We start from the raw sequence: 20,304 nt of genomic DNA, 5'->3' as shown, positions 1-20,304 counted from the left end.
GTGTTAAGACAATTATATCCTACATTTACTAAGTTTCACGTGTACCCTTGTAAGATGCACCACAGGTGTAATCCCACCTCTCATCCTCCCTCCACCCATCCTCCCCCCTCTCTCCCCTCCCGCTCCCCATTCCCACATTCTTAGGTTATAACTGGGTTATAGCTTTCATATGAAAGCCAAAAATTAGTTTCAGAGTAGGGCTGAGTACATTCATGTATCTGTAGGCCATGCGCCTGTCATCCTCAGTGAAGCTTCTATTCAAGTCCCTTGCCCACAATGAAATGGGATTACTTGTTCTTTTCTTATTAATAAATTTGAGTTCTCTGTGGATTCTGGTTATCAAACCTTTGTCAGAAGCATAACCTGCAAAAATCCTCTCCCATTCTGAGGGCTGACTGCTTGCTTTACTTACTGTGTTCTTGGCTGTGCAGAAGCTTTTTAGTTTGATCAGATCCCAGTAATTTAGTTTTGGTGTTGCTTCAATTGTCCAGGGAGTCCTCCTCATAAAGTATTATCCCAGGTCAATTACTGAAAGTGTTTCTCCTGCACTCTCTCCAGGAATCTTTATAGTTTCATGTCTTAAATTTAAGTGTTTTACCAGTGAGAGTCAATTTTTGTTAATGGTGAAAGGTGTGGGTCCAGTTTCAGTCTTCTACAAGTTGCCAGCCAATTCTCCCAGCACCATTTGTTAAATAAGGAATCTTTCCCCCAATTTTTTTTTGATAGGCTTATCAAAGATCAAATGATGATAAGTGTCTGGGTTCATTTCTTGGTTCTCAATTCTGTTCCATACATCTACCTCTCTATTTTTGTGCCAATACCATGCTGTTTTGATCAGTATGGATTTATAGTATAGTTTGAGGTTGGTAGCATGATTCCATCTGATTTGTTTTTATTTCTGAGTAATGCTTTGGCTATTTGAGGTTTTTTTTCTGGTTCCACATAAAACAAAGTACTGTTTTTTCCAGATCTTTAATTGACAGTAGTGCTTTGATAGGGATTACATTAAATTTGTAAATTGCTTTGGGTAATACAGACATTTTAACAACGTTGATTCTTCCTAACTATGAGCATGGTATGTTTTTTCATTTGTTAACATCTTCAGCTATTCTTTTCTCAGAGTTTCATAATTCTCCTTATAGAGATCTGTCATGTCCTTTGTTAGGTAAATTCCCAAATATTTCATCTTCTTTGACACAACTGTAAAGGGAATAGAGTCCTTGACTGTTTTTTTGGCTTGACTGTTATTGGTATATATAAAAGCTACAGTCTTGCAAGTATTGATTTTGTATCCTGTGATGATACTGTATTCCTTGATCACTTCTAAGAGTTTTGTGGTTGAGTCCCTGGGGTTTTCCAAGTATAAAATCATGTCATCTGTGAAGAGTGAAAGTTTGATCTCCTCTGACCCTGTATGGATACTCTTGATCGCCTTCTCTTGCCTGATTGCGATGGCTAAGACTTCCATTACAATGTTAAAAGCAGCGGAGACAATGGGCAACCTTGCATGTTTCCTGATCTGAGTGGAAATGTTTTCAATTTTACTCCATTCAATATGATATTGGCTGTGGGTTTGCTGTAGATGGCCTCTATCAGTTTAAGAAATGTTCTTTCTATACCTATTTTCTTAAGTGTTCTGATCAAGAAAGGATACTGGATATTATCAAAAGCTTTTTCTGCATCAATTGAGAGAATCATATCGACTTGTTTTTATTTTGTTTATGTGATGTATTATATTTATAGATTTATGTATATTGAACTATCCTTGGGACTCTGGGATGAAACCCACTTGGTCATGATGTATAATTTGTTTGATGTGTTGCTGGATTCTGTTTGCTAGGATATTATTGAATATTTTTGCATCAATATTCATTAGAGATATTGGTCTATAATTTTCGTTTCTTGTCAGGTCTTTTCCTGGTTTGGGCATCAGAGTGATATTTGCTTCATAGAATGTGTTGGGAAGTATTCCACCTTTTCTGATGTTTTGGAAAGGTTAAGTAATATAGGTACTAGTTCCTTTTTAAAGGTTTGGTAGAATTCTGATGAGAAGCCATTTGGTCCTGGACTTTTCTATTTTGGGAGATTTCGTATAGTTGATTCTATTTCTGTACTTGATATAGGTCTGTTCAGCATTTCCAATTCTTTCTGATTAAGTCTAGGAAGCTGGCATGCTTCCAAGTATTGGTCAATTTCTTTCAGATTTTCATATTTCTGAGAATAAAGTTTTTTGTAATATTCATAAAGGATTTTTTGAATTTCTGAGGGGTCTGTTGTTATTTTGCCTTTGTCATTTCTGGTTGATGATACTATGGACTTTAATTTTCTATTTTTGGTTAGGTCGGCCAAAGGTTTATCAATTTTGTTGAATTTTTCAAAAAACCAACTTTTTGATTCATTGACATTTCTAATAATTCTTTTGTTTTCGATTTCATTTAATTCTGCTCTAATTTTAGTTATTTCTTTTCTTCTGCTGGGTTTGGGGTTGAAATGTTCTTCCTTTTCCAGTTGCTTAAGATATCCCATTAAGTTACTGACTTCCTCTTTTTCTGTTCTCTTGAGGAAGGCTTGCAACGTTATAAATTTCCCTCTTAGGACTCCCTTTGCAGTATCCCATACGTTCTGATAATTCTTGTCTTCATTATTGTTTTGTTCCAAAAATTTGTCAATTTTCTTCTTAATCTCATCTATGACCCAGCTATCATTCAACATAAGGTTATTTAGTTTCCATGTCTTTGTATAAGTATTCAGATATTTGCTATTGGTGAGTTCAAATTTTATTGCATGATGATCTGAGAAAATACAGGGAATAATTTCTATACTTTTAAATTTGGATCAATTTTGGAGGATGTTCCATGGGCTGATGAGAAGAATTTGTATTCAGTTTTGGTTAGGTGTTGAATTGGATGAAATGTTGTGTAGATGTATGTTAAATTCAATTGTTGTATGGTGAAATTTAAGTTCAAAATTTCTTTGCTTAGTTTCTTATTGGAGGATGTATCAAACACTGCCAAAGGGGTGTTAAAATCTCCAAGTATTATAGTGCTGGAAGACCACAATAATTTAATAATTTAACTATTATTAAATTGCTCGTTTCTGTTAGGGTCTCCCTTATCAATTGAGGAGCATTCTGGTTGGGCACATAAATGTTAATAATTGACATCTCATCATGTTGAGTGTTTCCCTTAACAAATACGAAGTGACCATCCTTGTCTTTCCTTACTTTTGTTGGTTTAAAGCCTAGTGTATCTGCGAATAAAATTGCCACCCCTGTTTTTTTCTGATTTCCGTTTGCCTGGATTACACATGGCCATCCCTTCACCTTGAGTCTATATTTATCCTTTAAGGTAAGGTGAGATTCTTATATGCAGCAGATATCTGGACTGAGTTTTTGTATCCAGTCAGCCAACCTGTGCCTCTTAAGAGGACAGCTTAAGCTGTTGACATTAATTGAGAGTATTGATAAGCCTGGTGTTACTTGGGGTGTCAAGTTTTTCGGAAGTCCAATGGACATTTTGAATCTTTTCACCACTGTGGAAATTGGGTTTTGGTCAAGATTTTTGGAGTGAGTTTACTTTGGTGGTAGAGCATTGTGCTTGTCATTACGGAGCATAGGTCTGAGGATATCCTGAAGAGCTGGTTTGGTTATGGCAAATTTCTTCAATGTGTGTTTGTCATTAAAGTATTTAATTTCTCTGTCATAAATGAAGCTTAATTTAGCTGGATACAGGATCCTGGATGAAAGTTGTTTTGTTTTAGGAGATTGAAGGTCGATAACCATCCTCTTTTGGCTTGAAAAGTTTCAGCAGGAAGATCTGCAGTCATTCTAATATTCTTCCCCTTATAGGTTATGATTTTCTTACATCTGGCTGCTTGCAGGATTTTCTCCTTCATATTAGCTTTTGTAACATTAATTACAATGTGTCTAGAAGATGCTTTATTTGGGTTGAGTCATGCTATGGTTCTGAAACTGTCTGCTATCTGAATTTCAGTATCTCTTGCCATGTTTTGGAAGTTCTCCTCAATTATCTCTTGGAGTAGAGTATCTGTGCCTTTTGGACCATCCTCTTCTCCTTCAGGGATTTCTATGAGGTGAATGTTTGCTCTTTTGGAGTGGTCCCACAATTCTCTCAGGGAATGATCCAGTTTTGCTCTGCACTTCTCTACTTCTTTGAGTGCTTGGGAGCATTCAAAAACTTTGTCTTCAATGTCAGAGATCCTTTCATCTGCCTGCTCTATTCTGTTACTGAGGGATTCTACTGTATTTTTCAGATCTTTGAGGGCTGCAAGTTCTTGCCTCAATGTGTCAAAATCTTTGGTTATTTTTATCTTTGAATTCTTGAGACAACTTTTGAATTACTCCTTGAAATTCTAATTCCATCTTTACCTCCATTCTGTTGATATTATTTGCCATCCAAATTCTGAATTCAATTTCTGACATCTCAGACATTCGTTTATGAATGGGATTGTCTGTTGTGTCTCCTTTGTCATTCTTTGGGGGAGTTGATCTACTCTGAGTATTCATGTTGCCAGAGTTTTTCCACTGATTCTGCCCCATGATTATCTTTCACCGTTTGGCTAGAGAAGCTGGCAAGGTGACATCGAATTGAGGGCTCCTGAAGTTGTAATTAACCAGCCATTTAGCAAGGAACTGGGACTGGCAATTGTGGCTTTTCCCTTAGAACTTTACAAAGGTCCAATTCAGAACTACTACCTGAAACTCTGGGCACTTCCTTGGTGTCGTGGAGCTAGATGGCATTGACCATTATTCAGCTAGTCTCTGTTCAATCCTAATGAATCAGTGGTTTTGAGCTGAAATCTCAGCTGTGGAGATATATAAGCAACTAAGACACCCCACCCCCCAAACAGGAGACAACTAGAAGGGGAGAATCCCACACTCCCTCAACAACACAACCAGGGAACAACCTTGGTGGGCCTTGGTAGGTCCCTGGGTGATTGGCCCAGGTCAAGAGTTCCATACCAATTGTCCCAGTGGACACAAACACCCATCAGGTGGGAGAGTTCAAAAGGTCTTCAGCATCTAGACAGCAGGGTTCCACTGGCAGCTCAATTTGACCCCAGCGGGAGGGACCATGGAGCTGCCAATGTTGGGGGTGGTGCCTACGGTCTGGGGTACTGCTGTGTGCAGGCCACAGGAGCCATTGGGAAACTTGAGGGCATTGCTCCTGGAAGCAAGGGTCACAGGAGCTGAGTGGGGAATCAGAGAGTGGAGCTGCTGAACCCCAGCCTTGGGCTGCAGAAGCCAGGTGGGAAGCCGGAGGGTGGAGTTGCCAGCCTCGGTGGCCTCAGAGGTCCCAGGAGCCAGGCAGGAGTAGCCACCTGTGGGCTGTGGGTTTCAGGAGCCAGGCTGAGAGCTGAAGGTTGGAGTTGCCAGGGGGTGGGGTGTGTGGGTCTCAGGAGCAGGCAGGGAGCTGGAGAGAAGAGTCTCTGGCTGTGGGCCCAATGGGTCACAGGGGTTGGGCAGAAGTAGGTGGCTGTGGGTCGTGGGTCTCAGGAGCTGGGTAGGGAGCTGAAGGGTGGAGTCTCTGGCCATGGCCGCAGGGGCCACAGGAGTTAGTTGGGAGTTGCCGGCCGTGGGTTGCTGGTCGCAGGAGCCGGGTGTGAGTTGCTGGCTGAGGGCCATGGGTCACAGAAGCTAGTTGAAAGTTGCCAGCTGCGGGTCACAGGTCTCAGGAGCTGGAGGGTGGAGTTGTTGGCCATGGGCTGCATGGGTCATAGGAGCTGGGTGGCAGTCGCCAGCCATGGACCTCAGGTTGCAGAAGCCAGGCAGGAGTTGCAGGCTGCGGGTTGCAGGGGCCAGGCGGGGTTCACTGGGCAGGAGTCACCATCTGTGAGCTGAGGGTCACAGAAGCCATGTGGGTGTTGTGGCTGCAGCCTCTAGCCATAGGAACCCAACAGGGAGCCAAGCTGCCCACCGCCAGCTGTCGAGCCAGGGAGCCGGTGGGCCGCAGTCCCCAGTGATCAGTAGCATGGACCCGAGCAATGTTTTTTCTAACATGGGGCAAGTCTCTCTCCCCTTGTGACTCCCCACCTCTATTAAAGTTATAGTTTCAGCTATAAACTATAACTTTATAGTTCATGAGGTGCTCCGCCCTAGCAAAAATCTGCTAAAAGCTCTGGATTTTGCAGGAGGTAGTCTTCCAAACCACCAGGAGGGGGCAAGGGGTGGATTGGGAGTTAGGAAGGTAGGAAGAATATTAGATCAACTTTTGGCCTAGGCAATAGACTGCCTGGGCTTGCAGTGGTATCTCTCCATGGAGGGAGTCCTGGCCCTCAGTCGTTCTCTTCCCTTTGGTGAAACAAAAGGACCTCTGTTCTGTACTCACCTCAAGCTGCTCTCATAAGGCGGGGAGGGGAAGGATTTCCATCCTCTTTGGGATGAGTTTTGTACCTGAAATTTGTTTCCTTGGAGTCCCAGCTTGTCACAGCAGGGGTGATGTGAACCTATTGATCCTCTCTCTCAGCTCAGCTCCCAATCTTCTGCTTTATTGGGTTATTTCTGGCCATTATTTCTCCCTCTGGATGGGAGCCTCTGCCGAAAGCTGGCTTCAGTTGAGCATCTTGCCTCCCTCCCCTAAGCAATGTTTTTTAATGTTAATGGCATTTTCTTGTCATTAGTTATCCCCTTCACTAGACTGTGAGTTCCTGAAGGATCACTTATCCCTCATCCTTTCTTTCCTACCCTCCTAGAAGTTCAGTTCCTGGCCCTCCTGTCAGCAGGTGGATGGAATCAATAAGAAACAAGGAGGAAGGTAAAGCAGGTAAGGAGAGTAGTGGAGGGGAGGGTCCTGCATGGGCCCAGTCTATCCCCAACCTGCTGGTCTCACAGTGCAAAGCAGCACAGTAGGCTGGCATTTTCATGCCCAGCAGTGCAGCTGAGGACAGAAAATTATACCTTGATCTGGAAGGCTCATACAGAAGATGAGTTGAGAAGTTTAGAACCACCCACTTCTGACTTCAGCTTTTACAAGCTGCAAGACCTCATGCAGGTGATACATGTTCTCTGAACTTGCATTTCCCATGCAAATAACGCTTCACCTGAAGACTTCACAGGGAACTGGAAGAAGCAACGACCGTGCATGTCCAAGTGGTTTGGAAACACTGACACTTTATTTAAATTAAATTAAATTAATTTATTTTTTTGAGAGTCTCACTATGTTGCCCTTGGTAGAGTGCCATGGTGTCACAGCTCACAGCAACCTCAGACTCTTGGGCTTAAGTGATTCTCTTCTCTCAGCCTCCCAAGTAGCTGGGACTACAGGCACCCGCCCCAATGCCCGGCTATTTTTTGGTTGTAGTTGTCATTGTTGTTTAGCAATGTTTAGCCCGGGCCAGGTTCGAAGTCACCAGCCCCGGTGTATGTGGCTGGTGCCCTAAGCACTGAGCTATGGGCGCCGAGCCTACTTAAATTTTAGTTGCTGTTACTTCCCATGCTATCTTATCCCATGTCCTGATTGATGTTAGCACATTCTACAGAGTGCTGGGGACTGCAAAGCAAGTGTGGCAGAGGACCAGCCTGAGAGAGAAGTCTTTTCAGTTCTGACTCTCATCCATACTGATGTCTGTTATGCACTGGCACTGCAGCCTCCGACGTGGTCTCCACACATCCACGCTCAATAAATACATTATTGCAAGCCCGGTGTTTTCTGAGATGAATGTCCATACTGTCATCCTGTGGCCCCAGTGATCCCAGACTCCTGGTTTTCATATCTTTGGGTAAACCCTCAACTTGATTGTGGACAAGACTTGGTGACTGCCCTTTAAGGATCAGAAAGCACCAGAGATGGGACAGGTTTACCCAACACTGCGATTTCTGCCTTCCTAGCTCTCTCTCTTCCTCCCTCTTGCTGACACCCTCTTGCCCTCTTGCTTGCTTGCTCGGTGCAGTAAGCTGCCCTGATGTACGGTGCTTCGTGGAGAGATCCATCTGTTAGGGATCAAGGGCAGCCTCCAGATAACCATATGGGGAAACAAAGACTACTAATAACCATGTCATCTAAAGGGCTTCTTTCCATTCAAGTCCAAATGCATGCAGCCTTGAGAAAGGCCCAAAGCTACTGATCCAGATAAGCTATGCTCCTGGCAGATTCCTGGCAGAAACTGTGAAATAAAAATGTGTTGTCTAAATCACGTAAGTGCTGGAGTACTTTGTTATGCAGCAATAGATAAGTAATGCAGTTATTATCTTTGCCTTAAATTCTTCACCTTCCTATTTTGCTCTTGAGAAAAAGACAAAGCCTAAAGCACAGTGTGGCTTGCAAAGCCCTGTTCGGTCTTCCTCTAATTTTCCTGTCCAGAGTCACCTTTTACCAGGAGGGACCTTGTTCCTCTCATGCCACTGTCTTTGGTCTCTCAGTTCCTCACATATTCCACGCTCAAAGAGCTCTAAGAGAGCAGGGGTTGTCTTCAAAGCTGTTCACGATTATTTTCCCAGTTCTTGTACACAGTAGGTGCTCAATAAACATTTGTTGAATGAATGAACCTTGAAATTCTGTGAAGATCAAATATTTTAATTTCTCTCTTGATCACATCCTGCTTATGAAGCATGAAAATAATCACAAACAAAACGCGGCAGGTGTTTAAAATATGATTTTCAATGAGGAAGTTAAATAGTTTTAATTTTGTCTTAGGTCAGAATACTACACCACTCAAGAATAATGCACTGTGCCTGTAACAGATGAGACCCAGAGATAGTAATGAAAAAAAAAATCAGACATTTCTTCTTGCAACTAGAAAATTTATCAGTCTGTATCTGTGGTGTATGTGAATGCTGTTAAGGGAACCTGGAAGCCGGCGTGGAACAGAGCAGACTCCAACAGCTCTATTTATTTTGGTTTCTTAAACTGGAATCTGATCTGTTTGTGGGAACATGGTCTTCATATAATCTCATCTTGCAGGAATCTATTTGCACGCTGAAATAGTGGATGGCTAAGGAGTTTGAGTCTTTTAATACTTTATATATAAAGTGAGATGCACACATCATTAAAGTTACTTGGTTAGCAGTAGACTTAACCAGAAGTACTTCAATGTTCAATTAAGTTGTATTTTGCCCCTTTAAATTTTTCATTAGGATTTGGTGCCTTTTGGCATCACATAAGGATAAAAGAAGAGGTTTTCAGGAAGAAAATTATTCACTAATTTGCTGCCCAGAGAAAAGCAGAGCAAATGGTTTTGAAACAACACCTCAATCTTGATCTTTGGGAATGGTGTCACTTTTCTTAGGGGAAAGACTGCGTACTGTCATGATATCAAGGTCTTCGACTAGCTCTTCCTCATGGCAACTCCTAGAAGGCCAATTTCTTAGGAACTCCATCTAGTGGCTTAATATTAAAAAAAAAATTGGTCTGCCTATGTGGCTTCTAGATCTGGGAAGCACAGGGCTTCAAGTGTCTGGTGAAAAATAATGAAGTTTTTTGTTTTGTCAGAGCGAGGAAATTCTCCATTATGCAGGCATATGTAATCCCTTTATTCCTGTTCCCTGGAGGAGAATTACAGTGAGGCATTTCCCTTTTCCCAGTTGGGGTTAATGCTATGCCCTCTCTACCTTTCAAAGTAAAACAAGATGAGGACCCCTGAGGATGATTCAAATGTGGGAATATTCTTCAGCAAACACACATTCCCAGTTGCAAAAATATTACCCCTGGTTTCTTGCCAAGCCTTTGAAAAAAAAAAAAAAACATATGAAAGATTGATTCTCTCTCTCCATCTTTTTTTCTGCATTGCCTTTGTGCTGTGGAATTTCAATTGCCCCTTATGTGATAGTCATATATATAATCTCTTATGGAGGTTGGGGGAAGAGGAGAATTATGTGTTGAAATTGTCTCTATTTTTCTTGACACTTCTCCATCTAAAATATTTTAAATTGGCCCAAAGATTATGGTTATAAGAGAGATCTTTGGAGCTTTATTAGACTTTAAACACCACTAGTTGTTTATAGACACAGTAGCAGGGGGTCCGGTTTCTTTCTTCTTTGTCTCCATGTCTTTCTTAATGTCCCAGAACAAGGGTGTGGGAAAAGCCTGCACATTCTATAACGAAAGAGTTGGGCCTATGCTCTTCAAATTATTTTTACTCATTATAGAAAAGTTAGATTATGAGATGCCATCTGGTATTAAATGTAGTTACCATCTAAAGGCGCTGTGGTGGTAACTTTGCAGAGCATTGCATTTGTGGGATTTTTACTCAAATCTTGAGAGCCACAAGGTAATACATTTTAAAGTATTATCAGGGGTTGGTTAATGTAATGTAATCACATTAGCAGACAACAGGAAAATAGTCCTTCAATGGTAATTATGTAAAACTGCGACTGTATAACTGTGTAAGAGAATCGATAATGAGTGTATCCTGGAAATGGCTCCTACCTGACTCCAGGAGAGTGACAATGTGATCACCCCAAGTAGAGACAGAGACAACAGCAGATGCTAATGGGTGAGCTCCTTGGTAATGGCCTCTCGCTGAGATGAGGAAAAAGCTGCATTTTTATCTTAGTGAATACCCTGCTCCTTTGTGAATCAGCTCTGTCCCCAGCAAATGGATCTGGCTCTTTAATGGCAGTAGCAGGTGTGTGCTTCCCAATTTTGTATAATTTGTAAAAATGTTTTCATATACCACTATGTAAATACATGGGCGACCAGAATCTCATTGTAAGTAGAAAATAAAACAAAAGAAGCCTTGAATGTATTTATCTTATGCACATACTATAAACAAAAAAGAAAATTAACTCAGGAGCAATCCATGCCTTGAGCATATCTATTTAAATCCAGCAAATGAGATGTCTGCAGCCCCATGTCAGTCCTTGGAGTTTAAATTTAGTAACCTGACCACTGACTCAGAAACATGTCAATTACAATGCAAAGATCGACTTTTTAGTATAATAAAGGCAAAATTTTGCAAACGTTTCTGAAACTGAACTAATCAATTTTTCTACAGGTATTTTATTTTTCCATATTATTACTTTACGCTCCATAACAGTAACAAAGGAGAGATCTTGTTAAAATAGCTTCCTATCTCCATAGTTTTGCCTTTCCCAAAATGTGATACTTTGTGCAGCCTTTTCAGGCTGACTTGTTTCACTTGGCAATATGCACTGGTGTTTCCTCCAAGTCTTCTCATGACTGGATGGCTGTTCTTTTTCATGCTGAGTAATGGTTCCATTGTCTGGATGTACCACAGTTTGTCCATCCATTCCCCTCTGGAAGGGCCTCTTGGCTGCTTCCGAGTTCTGGTAACTACAAACAAATCTACTATATCATCTATGCGTATCTATGGAGACATAGCGCTATGTATTTCTATGTATATATATGTCTCGGGAAACAGTAAAAAGATGTGTTGTTGCTAGAGGTTGGGAGGAGAGAAGCTGAGTAGGCTGAGCGCAGAGACATCTGGCAGTGAAACTAGTCTGAAGGACACTACAGTGGCTCCGTGTCATCACACATTTGCTCAAACCCACAGCAAGTGGGACCCCAAGAGTGAGCCCTGATGTGAACTGGGGATTGTGGATGGTAGAGATGTGGTAGCATGAGCTCAGCAGTTGTAACAAATGCACCCCTGTTGGGGGGAGATGCTGACAATGGGAGAGGCTGTGTATGTGGGTGGGGGTGAGGGGAGGGCCAGGAGGAACTGGCCCTACAGAATAAAGAACTCTATACTTTTCTTCAATTTGGCCGTGAGCCTAAAATTGCTGAAAAAAATTAAGTCTATTTCAAATAAAAAAAATCTTTCCAAAACTGTTCAGAAAACTCAATAGTAGCCCTCCTGATCCATAGGACTTTTACAGTCACTTTGGGGTTTGTCTAAGAATGGTCTATAAATCATATAAATCTTAATAAGATATAAGACATTGTAATGACCTTAAATAATATGTTATCTAGAAAATTTTGTTTAGAATGCATTATGTTAGTTCAATTTAGTTATATTTTGCCACTTCAAAATTTTTACTATTTTATATTTTATACAAATGCATATACCTACAGATCTTACCTCTTTATAGTTCTCTAAATACACTTAATTTTCATCTATTTACTCACTTTATCTTCTCTCCAAATAGTCTTTCAACTAATCTGTGAGTATTTTAGCATCAGGAAAAGCTTAAGGAATACAACAACAATGATTCTGTTAGGGAAGCCTTAATCGAATCATAAAGGTAAATATTTATGATATCCATTCTTCATGCTTTGCTTTCTAAAAACTTGGGGTTATTGCAGTGAGAATAGCAATAACCCCAAGTTATTAAGTCTCAAAGTTGCAGATGCTGGTAGGGATGTGGAGAGAAGGAAACATTTTTACACTGCTGGTGGATTACAAACTAATACAGCCTCTTTGGAAAGAAGTATGGAGAATCCTGTTACTAGACATCTACCCGGAAGAAAAGAAATCATTTTATCATAAGGACATTTGCACTAGATTATTTATGGCAGCTCAATTTACAATTGCCAAAATGTGGAAACAACCTGAGTGCCCATCAACCCACAAGATTAATAAACTGTGATTAAAAAAAAAAAAAGCCATAAAAAAGATGGTGACTTTACATCTTTTGCATTAACCTGGATGGAGGCAAAACACATTCTTCTCAGTAAGGTATCACAGGAGTGGAAAAGTAAGTGTCCAATGTACCCAATACTAATATGAAGCCAGTAGCTGAACTAATACATGCCCACAGGAGAGAAAAATACAATTTAATTCACGTTACGGGGAGGAGAATGGGGATTGGTGTGCTTTCATCGCACACTATTTCACCCTCTAATAGGTACAACGTGGGGGTACACGGCTCACCTCCTGGGGGCAGAACACAACAGGGGCTTCACCTGACAAAGGCAAACATTACAACCTAATTGTCTGTACCCTCATCTTAATTTGAAATTAAAAAAAGCAACAACAACAACAACAAAACCCTTGGGGTTATTTTCACTAAATGTTGGAAATTAAAAATTGCTGCTATAAGGTTGACCTAAACCTTGAGCCTCAAGGACATCTGTCTTCCTCCCTGCAGGGTCAGTCCAGCACCTTCCCTTTCCACGCGGGAGCAGCGTCCCACTGAGGAGTGAGCAGGTCTAGCCCAGAGGTCTGGGGATGCCGCTGGGCGCTCAGGCCTGTTAGTGGCTTTGAGGGGGTCTTGCTGGTCATGCCCTGAATGTAGAGCTGCAGAGAAATAATCTGACCTAATGGAAAGCTGCTGAATGGCTGGGCAACTGACAAAGCAATCATCTGAAAAGAAGAATTTGCCAAATGGGCAAAGGCAAATGGTGTGAACGCTTGGCGTGTAGAAGATGTTACAGAAATATGTCTTGAATGAAGAGAAGAATGTGTTAGGGACATTTTGTTTCCAGAAGATAATTCAGCTAGTGACATTAAAAAACCCATAGCTTAATAAATATGTAATGCTTTTATATATCTTAAGTCATACATAAATTGTACCTGTAGTCAATAAAAATGATTCTTTTAGAAAGGTAAGTGAAAAACTAACCCTATATTTCACTAAATAGGCTTCATTTTTTTTGTAGTTAGTGTCACTCAACTAAAGACTATTCCTCAAACTTTTAAAAATTAATATAAGTGCATAGTGAAGAAAATTATGTCATAAAACTAAATATCAGAATGCAAATATCATACCAGCCTGAGTATTCAAAAAGGTTATTATGACACTGTCCTAGCTAATGAGGTACTCTTGGCAAAATACAAAAGGATGGAGCTTTCTAAAACCACGCAACATGTTTAATTATTTTATTTTGACATTTCTCTATTCATTCAGCCTCGCAGGAAGGATAATGCATCTTTGCTCAATTTCAGGGCTTTGAATTAGAGGAATTCTCAGTAGAGGCAGTGATGCTTTTGAAAGCACGTTGCTATTTGTTTTTGATTTCATCTGATGCAGAGAAAAGGTCACTGCCTTTTGAAAAGAGGCTTTTGTTAGTGGAGCCGAATGAGAGAGCCTAAGTCAGAACAACAGCAAATTTAATAGCAACCTTGGATTTTATAATTTTGGTCGTGGAACATCCTCTCCTGCACAATACTCTTCAGAGATGTCTTAAACAAAACAACACAGGCACACATTTGTGCAAGTGAGTCACCTGCAAAGACACGTGCCTGTATTTTCAGGTTCTGCAAAAACAGCCATCTTCTTTTTTTCCTCATCAAAGAGTTCTCAAATATATCAAAAATGTCATTTCTTATTTCTCAAAACATCAATTATTATTTTTTAAAACAATAAGTACAAGAACACAAATTAAAGATGGTTATATGTAAAAACAGGCAACTCTACCCACAAGTCACAGGCATTAGACTCCAGGGCCCTTTGTTTCTGAAAGACTTGTTCCTTTGGGGGATGGAATTTCCTGTTCATGGTAATGTATATAACATACTTTTTGCTGGGAGAATAATGTGGATTCTGTTTCAACTAGAAGATGGATATTTGGAAGTGTGGGTCCCCTGAGAACTGAGAGTGCTGGGAGCCCTACAGCCTAATTGGTGGGGCCGAGGACCCAGGCCTCTGCACCAGCGTGACTTGACTTGTCCAGGAAGGTGAAGCTGTTACCCAGTCAGCCACTTCATTGCTGGCTGTAGACACTTTCCCCAAATTCATGTAGACTGCTGTGCCAGCCTCTTTCTCCAGACAATAGGTTGTTTGGTCAAATTTGACACCTAAAAATACTTGTCTTCTTCAAGATTATTGCCAAGACCCTGCCCAATGGGATCCATTAATCCTAAACTTCTAAAAATGCTACTTTATTTTTTTCATTTTGGCTCAGTTTATACTTTTACAACTTTTATGTCAAACTCTGACACCTTCAAGTATGAAAATAACCAGTAAACCTAGGCAAAAATGTATGCTGACAATTTAAACATTTATATTTTTATTTTACTGATAATTTTTTAAAAAACAACTTAATTAGCAAAGATTACTAAATTCACAAGAACTTGAATAGCCTTTGGGCTTGTTTACTTAATTTAGAAGAGCTTCTTTTATTTATAAACCAATATTGGTACTATGTAGACATAACATATAACACACACACACATATATAAACAAAACACATACACACACACATCTTAAGTTTCAATAGCATTTATCTCAGAACTCTAACCATTTGATCTTCAAAGGGTCACTTAAATCTATATACAGTATGCTTCCATTCCTCTCTTTCCCTTTCCAATAGCAGGCATTTCTGCATTTTGCCCAGGTTGCCTCCGTGGACAGAAATTTCTTTCAGTTTTTGAGATCTTAGGACAGATGTCTTCTAATCTCCCAGACCTTAGGATGGAGGAATTTTTTAAGCTCCCAAACCTTAGAGCCTGTGGTAAGAAGAACAACCAAAGAGGGTCTCTTTCAACCTCCCAGACATACAAGTATGCTTGTAATACCATTGACAGCAAATTTGGAGTAGGCAGAAAAGATAATAAAGGCAGCTTAACAGACTCCATTTACATGCAACACACTAATACAAGTAAACACTCAATATAAAGAGAATTGAAGATGTTCTACACAAACAAACTGCAGTTCAGCTATTAAGCCCGGGGAGTTCCAAATCAAACCAGTTAGGTCAATTCCACTCTCACAAATGGTTGAGGATTGATCCAACCCAAAACAAATGGGAATTCCCTCAAAATTTCCCACATTGAGAGGGGCATCCTGTGCTGTATAGTACCTTCAAACAGTCCTCAATTATCTGGAAACAAATGTCAAAATCCAGAGGTCTTTTCTTCTGAGGCAATTGGGGGCAATGGTTGGAACAAGGCACACAAGGAAAAATATCCCCTGTGAAGGGGGCAGCATAAAGTCACCACCATTTCCCCCCTTTGTAGATTGTTGAAATCAAGATGGAAAATGGAAAACAAAGGGCAGACTCTCTGATAACAACTGAAATGTTGAGCCTACGTGGGTGGAAAGAACACAGAAAGCAGTGAAGGGCCAGGTAAGGCACCTTCCCTGCCTGGTTCCAGCCACGACGCTGCCCTTCCCAGGGCTGTAATTGTTGCTTGTCAATGACAGGCAGCTCTTCCCTGCTGTGTGCCTCAGATGGTCCTACACACATGGCAAAAATCTGCCCAATTCCAATCATATCTCCATCCTACAAACACTTAAACCCGAATCCCAAACTTTATAGATATCCACCCCTATCCCTCTGACACATTATTAAGACTAGTGAAGTGGTGGTTTCCTTCTGGAATAAGTATTAAATTTCACTTCGCTTAATCAGTCTGCACTGCAAAGGCAGACGGGAAGACTCAGGGTCAGATAAGTGAGCTGCTCAGAGTTACAGAGGAGCACAGCCCAGAGGCAGCCAGGCCATCAGATACTACGTCTCCCATCCTGCATTAGGACTGGAGAAGCCATGAAGATCACTTCCTCTGGGCTCCTGCTGGACAGACCAGAGAACTGAGAATGTAAATAACCAACCTGCTCACACAGCCAGGGCTCCAGACACCTTATCTTGGGGATTTGCTTTCTTTGATTTACCCCAAATATTTGTTATTTTATTGAAAGTTATTTTTGAGGCAATGATATTTCATAAAATATCTTCCTCACATCTCACACTAAATTTAAAGGTTAGGTGATTCACCTCCACCTGCGCCCAGTCAAGGCAAATGCCAACGTGTGATGTACTTGCCAAAATGACTGAGCTGGGGTCTTTCCTTCAAGCTTCCCTGTGCTTCTCCTTCACAAAGAATGTCTCAGATGAGACTAAAGACAATGATTCCATGAAAATAAAAAACTTAGGAGAGTCACAAGTGATAGAACACTAAACCAACGGTCTATGCCCGACGAGTTTTGCTACGCGTTTGTATCTAGCCAGATTCATCACTAAAAGATTGCATCTGCGTCCTTCTTGTCTTAAAGTCCCTAGCCTTCTTTTACATTTCAAAACATTAAGTGGATAAAAATGTTTTAGGTTACGTGGATCAGTTTTGTAATATTTTAGCCCAGCTGTAGGTATGTCCGTCACCCAGATAGTTTTCACATTACCTATTAGGTGTCTGGATTAGTTAGGATTATTTTTTTTGTTTTTGCACACAAATTTCAGGAAGTATATTATACACTAAAAATAGTTTCTCAAAGCATATATACTTAGCTTTATTTCTTCATTACAGTCTTCCAAGTTATGGTAATGGACATTCTAGGGAAAATGTTTTAATGACTATTCCCGGAAATGAGTAGAAGAGAACTAGACTCCTTCCACTGACATGAGTTTGGAGAGGGCGTCCGAGCATGGATTTGCCATTCACCTTGTCAGGTGTCCCCCCAGTATAAGATACGTCATTTACATTCATCTATGTAACATATGTGCCAATCAATTGTATTTCAAATGCTTATACATTTGTATACTCATCATGTTACTATATATTGTCACATATAGTCTCATAAACTAGCCTTAAGAGGGTTGCTTAATTTTCCATATTGATATTTCATTTCAAAGCATATTTTAGAAAGTAGCAATAAAATTATATATTTTATAAGCATTCTCAGATGGATATGCTTTTTATTCTTACTACATTTTTAATAACTCTGGTCTTAATAGATTAATAAATCATAATTACTTTCAAAGTTTATTTTTACTATTTTTCCTTTATATTGTGATTTCTCCTTTACCTATCACAAGATATAAAACTTTTAAGAATAACAGTGACTTATTATTTTTGCTTTTTGATAAATGTTTAGACTTACGGCATTTGTTAAAATACGTGAAAAAAAAGAAATGAGCCTATTGAGCTAATAAAATATTTTTTTTTAGGAAAGACATTAATAATGTCTTTGAAATTATTTTTTATTTTTATTTTTTTAGAGATAGAGTCTCACTATGTCACCCTGGGTAGAGTGCCATGGTGTTACTGCTCACAGCAACATCAAACTCTTGGGCTTAAGCGATTCTCTTGCCTCAACCTGCCAAGTAGCTGGGACTACAGGCACCCGCCACAATGCCTGGCTATTTTTTGGTTGCAGTTGTCATGGTTGTTTGGCAGGCCCAGGCTGGGTTCGAACCCCACCTCTGGTGTATGTGGCTGGCACTCTAGCTGCGGAGCTACAGGCGCTGAGTCATCTTTCACATTTTTTGTAACTAAGTAGATACTCAAATCTACTTTCTAGTGGGAAATATATGTTGATGCTCAAAAATTAAATGATTTAATAAAAAAAATTTTAAAAAAGGTGAAAAAAAAAGGAAATAGCTTTTTTTCTGCTTCATATAATCCCACTTGTGTTTAAATATTTATCAACATTTATTGGTGTTACCTTAAGATTTTAGTGACTGCCGTCTCCTTTTCCAGAAGGTTCCTTGCCCTGATGCTGAAAACAGACTTGCGAAGCTGAAAATTTTAAGAGTATGACTTTAGTCTGGGAACGTAAAGGAATTATATACCAACAAATCATTAAACAGATGACACTGTTCAGACATAAAACATGGATGTTTTTCCCTACAGCATCATCATATGATTGATTCTATTATTTAGCATTCTTTTGTTTTGTTTACTTTTATCTGGGAAGAACTAAGAACAAACTTGTGGAGCTCCATGTCACAGCTATGGGAAGGTTCACCGGCTACGAACCACAGTGACAATGTTGCCCTCCATCTGAATAGGCTGAGCAGTTACCAAAAAATTTGATGTTCCCACTAATATTGGACTCCTTATTCGTCATTATTTAGTAAATGTTCTCTAATCCACACAGTGTCTGCTGTAGGCTCGTGGTCTGTGACCCCAAACTAATCTGAATGACAAGTGTAGATGTAGTTTTGCCTACAGGCATGGGGACAAATGGGACGGACTGCTTAGGGGTTCTTCCCAGCTGGCAGTGATAGCATTACTACTCCAGAGAAGAGGATTGAGAAAAAAGTAACCCCAGACCGAGGCTGCCAATAAACCAGAAGATACACCCCCCAGTGCAGTCCCTTTTCTCGCTAGTCACGGAAGCTAGAATGAGGGCAGGTGCACACGTTGCCAGAGTGGCCAGGAAAAGGGCAGGGAGAGAACAGGAAAGTGCACCGTCACAGGAAGATCCACAGTCACAAGTGGCTGGGAAGTGTCACTCCAGTCCTCAGAATAAAGAGAGCACTGGAGAGCAGCCTGTCCATCCTGACCAAAAGATTAGATTTTCTGAGTACTTAGCACAAAACTAGAGACCACGGGAGATACACAGTAGATAGGAATCAGCTCAGCTTCAAGAAATGGATGACCTAGGGAGGAAGACGGTGGAGAGAGCAGTAGTGAAACATACACAGCCAGTAGACGGCAAAGTGCTGGCCCTCGCCTATGGTAGAGAAGACGGGAGGGGTCCGAGCACCGTCGGGGAGGACAGTGAGTCTGGAATAGTCAGCAAAGACTTCATGGGAAAAGGGAAGTTGTATTGATCCTTGAAGGAGGGTTAAGACTTCTAGAGGCAAGGGCAGCATCAAGTGAAGAACTGAAGTTGGAAATATGTGGACGGGACTGTGAATTCAGTGCAGACTGTTTGTATAAACACTGTGCTAGCTGGTCTTGAGCAAGGCAAGCTACAGAATATGCTGGAAGGTACATGGTGCTTCAAACAAAGTAGAAGGAGGAAGAACAAAGCAGGAGACAGAAAGATCTGTGTTCAGATAAAACAGACCACATGGCTAGTTTCTTTTCAATGAGGGTTGGGAAAGTTGAGATGCAAAGCCACAGAATCCCTGTCCACAAACAAATCTATAAACCAGTGGTTTTCAACTGGTGTGCCATACATAGCACACTGGTGTGCCATGACAAGCTCTTAGGTGTGCTATGGAAAATTTTAAAGATCATTAATTAAATTATTTTTGAAAGAAGTTAAATGCACAGTAAGTACATTCTTTGTTTTTAACTCTTTTTTTTGATCAACATAATTTAAGTGTGCTGTGGAAAGTTTATAGCTTCAAGTGTGCTGTGAGATTAAAAAAAAAGGTTGAAACACTGCTATAAACAAATGCTATAATGTCACCCAGTATGTCCATATGGCCATAGGTGGAAATAACCAGAGTCACAAATGTTTTCCCAGCCATCGTAGACAATAATCAGGATCCCCGTCTTCATATGTCACAGCAGATCCGTAATAAAGGGCAGGATCACTGGGCATGTTGGTAATTTCCTTCTCATGAGGAAAGGTGGCTTGTTCATTTTTCTTTTCAATAATGAAAAACTGCATTGGTTTCTTTATTCACTAGAACTCTTAGGAGAACAATTTAACGTGTGAGCAAAGAGACAAGAGTGAATGTCATTTATTTGCAAATTACATTTTCCTGGCGACATATCCATATCCATGCTCTTTCCAATGATAGATCATGAGACCTTTCTACATCT

The 20,304-nt window shown here is 40.4% G+C and overlaps 1 protein-coding gene across 4 annotated transcripts in view; it reads right to left on the bottom strand.

Moving 5' to 3' along the window:
* NALCN (sodium leak channel, non-selective) overlaps window positions 1–20,304 on the bottom strand; it is a 334,788-nt gene that overhangs the window by 55,992 nt on the left and 258,492 nt on the right. For all 4 annotated transcript variants that reach the window (XR_008374579.1, XM_053563365.1, XM_053563366.1 and 1 more), the window contains one exon: window positions 18,245–18,318. Coding sequence is in view for 3 of the 4 variants with exons in the window: in XM_053563365.1 (XP_053419340.1) it covers window positions 18,245–18,318 (74 nt within the window). In the remaining variant the exon portion in view is untranslated. The remainder of the gene's footprint in view (window positions 1–18,244; window positions 18,319–20,304) is intronic.

This window comes from Nycticebus coucang, chromosome 15 (genome assembly GCF_027406575.1).
Source record: "Nycticebus coucang isolate mNycCou1 chromosome 15, mNycCou1.pri, whole genome shotgun sequence".
Taxonomy (NCBI): domain Eukaryota; kingdom Metazoa; phylum Chordata; class Mammalia; order Primates; family Lorisidae; genus Nycticebus; species Nycticebus coucang.
This window is presented reverse-complemented; position numbering and strand designations above follow the sequence as displayed.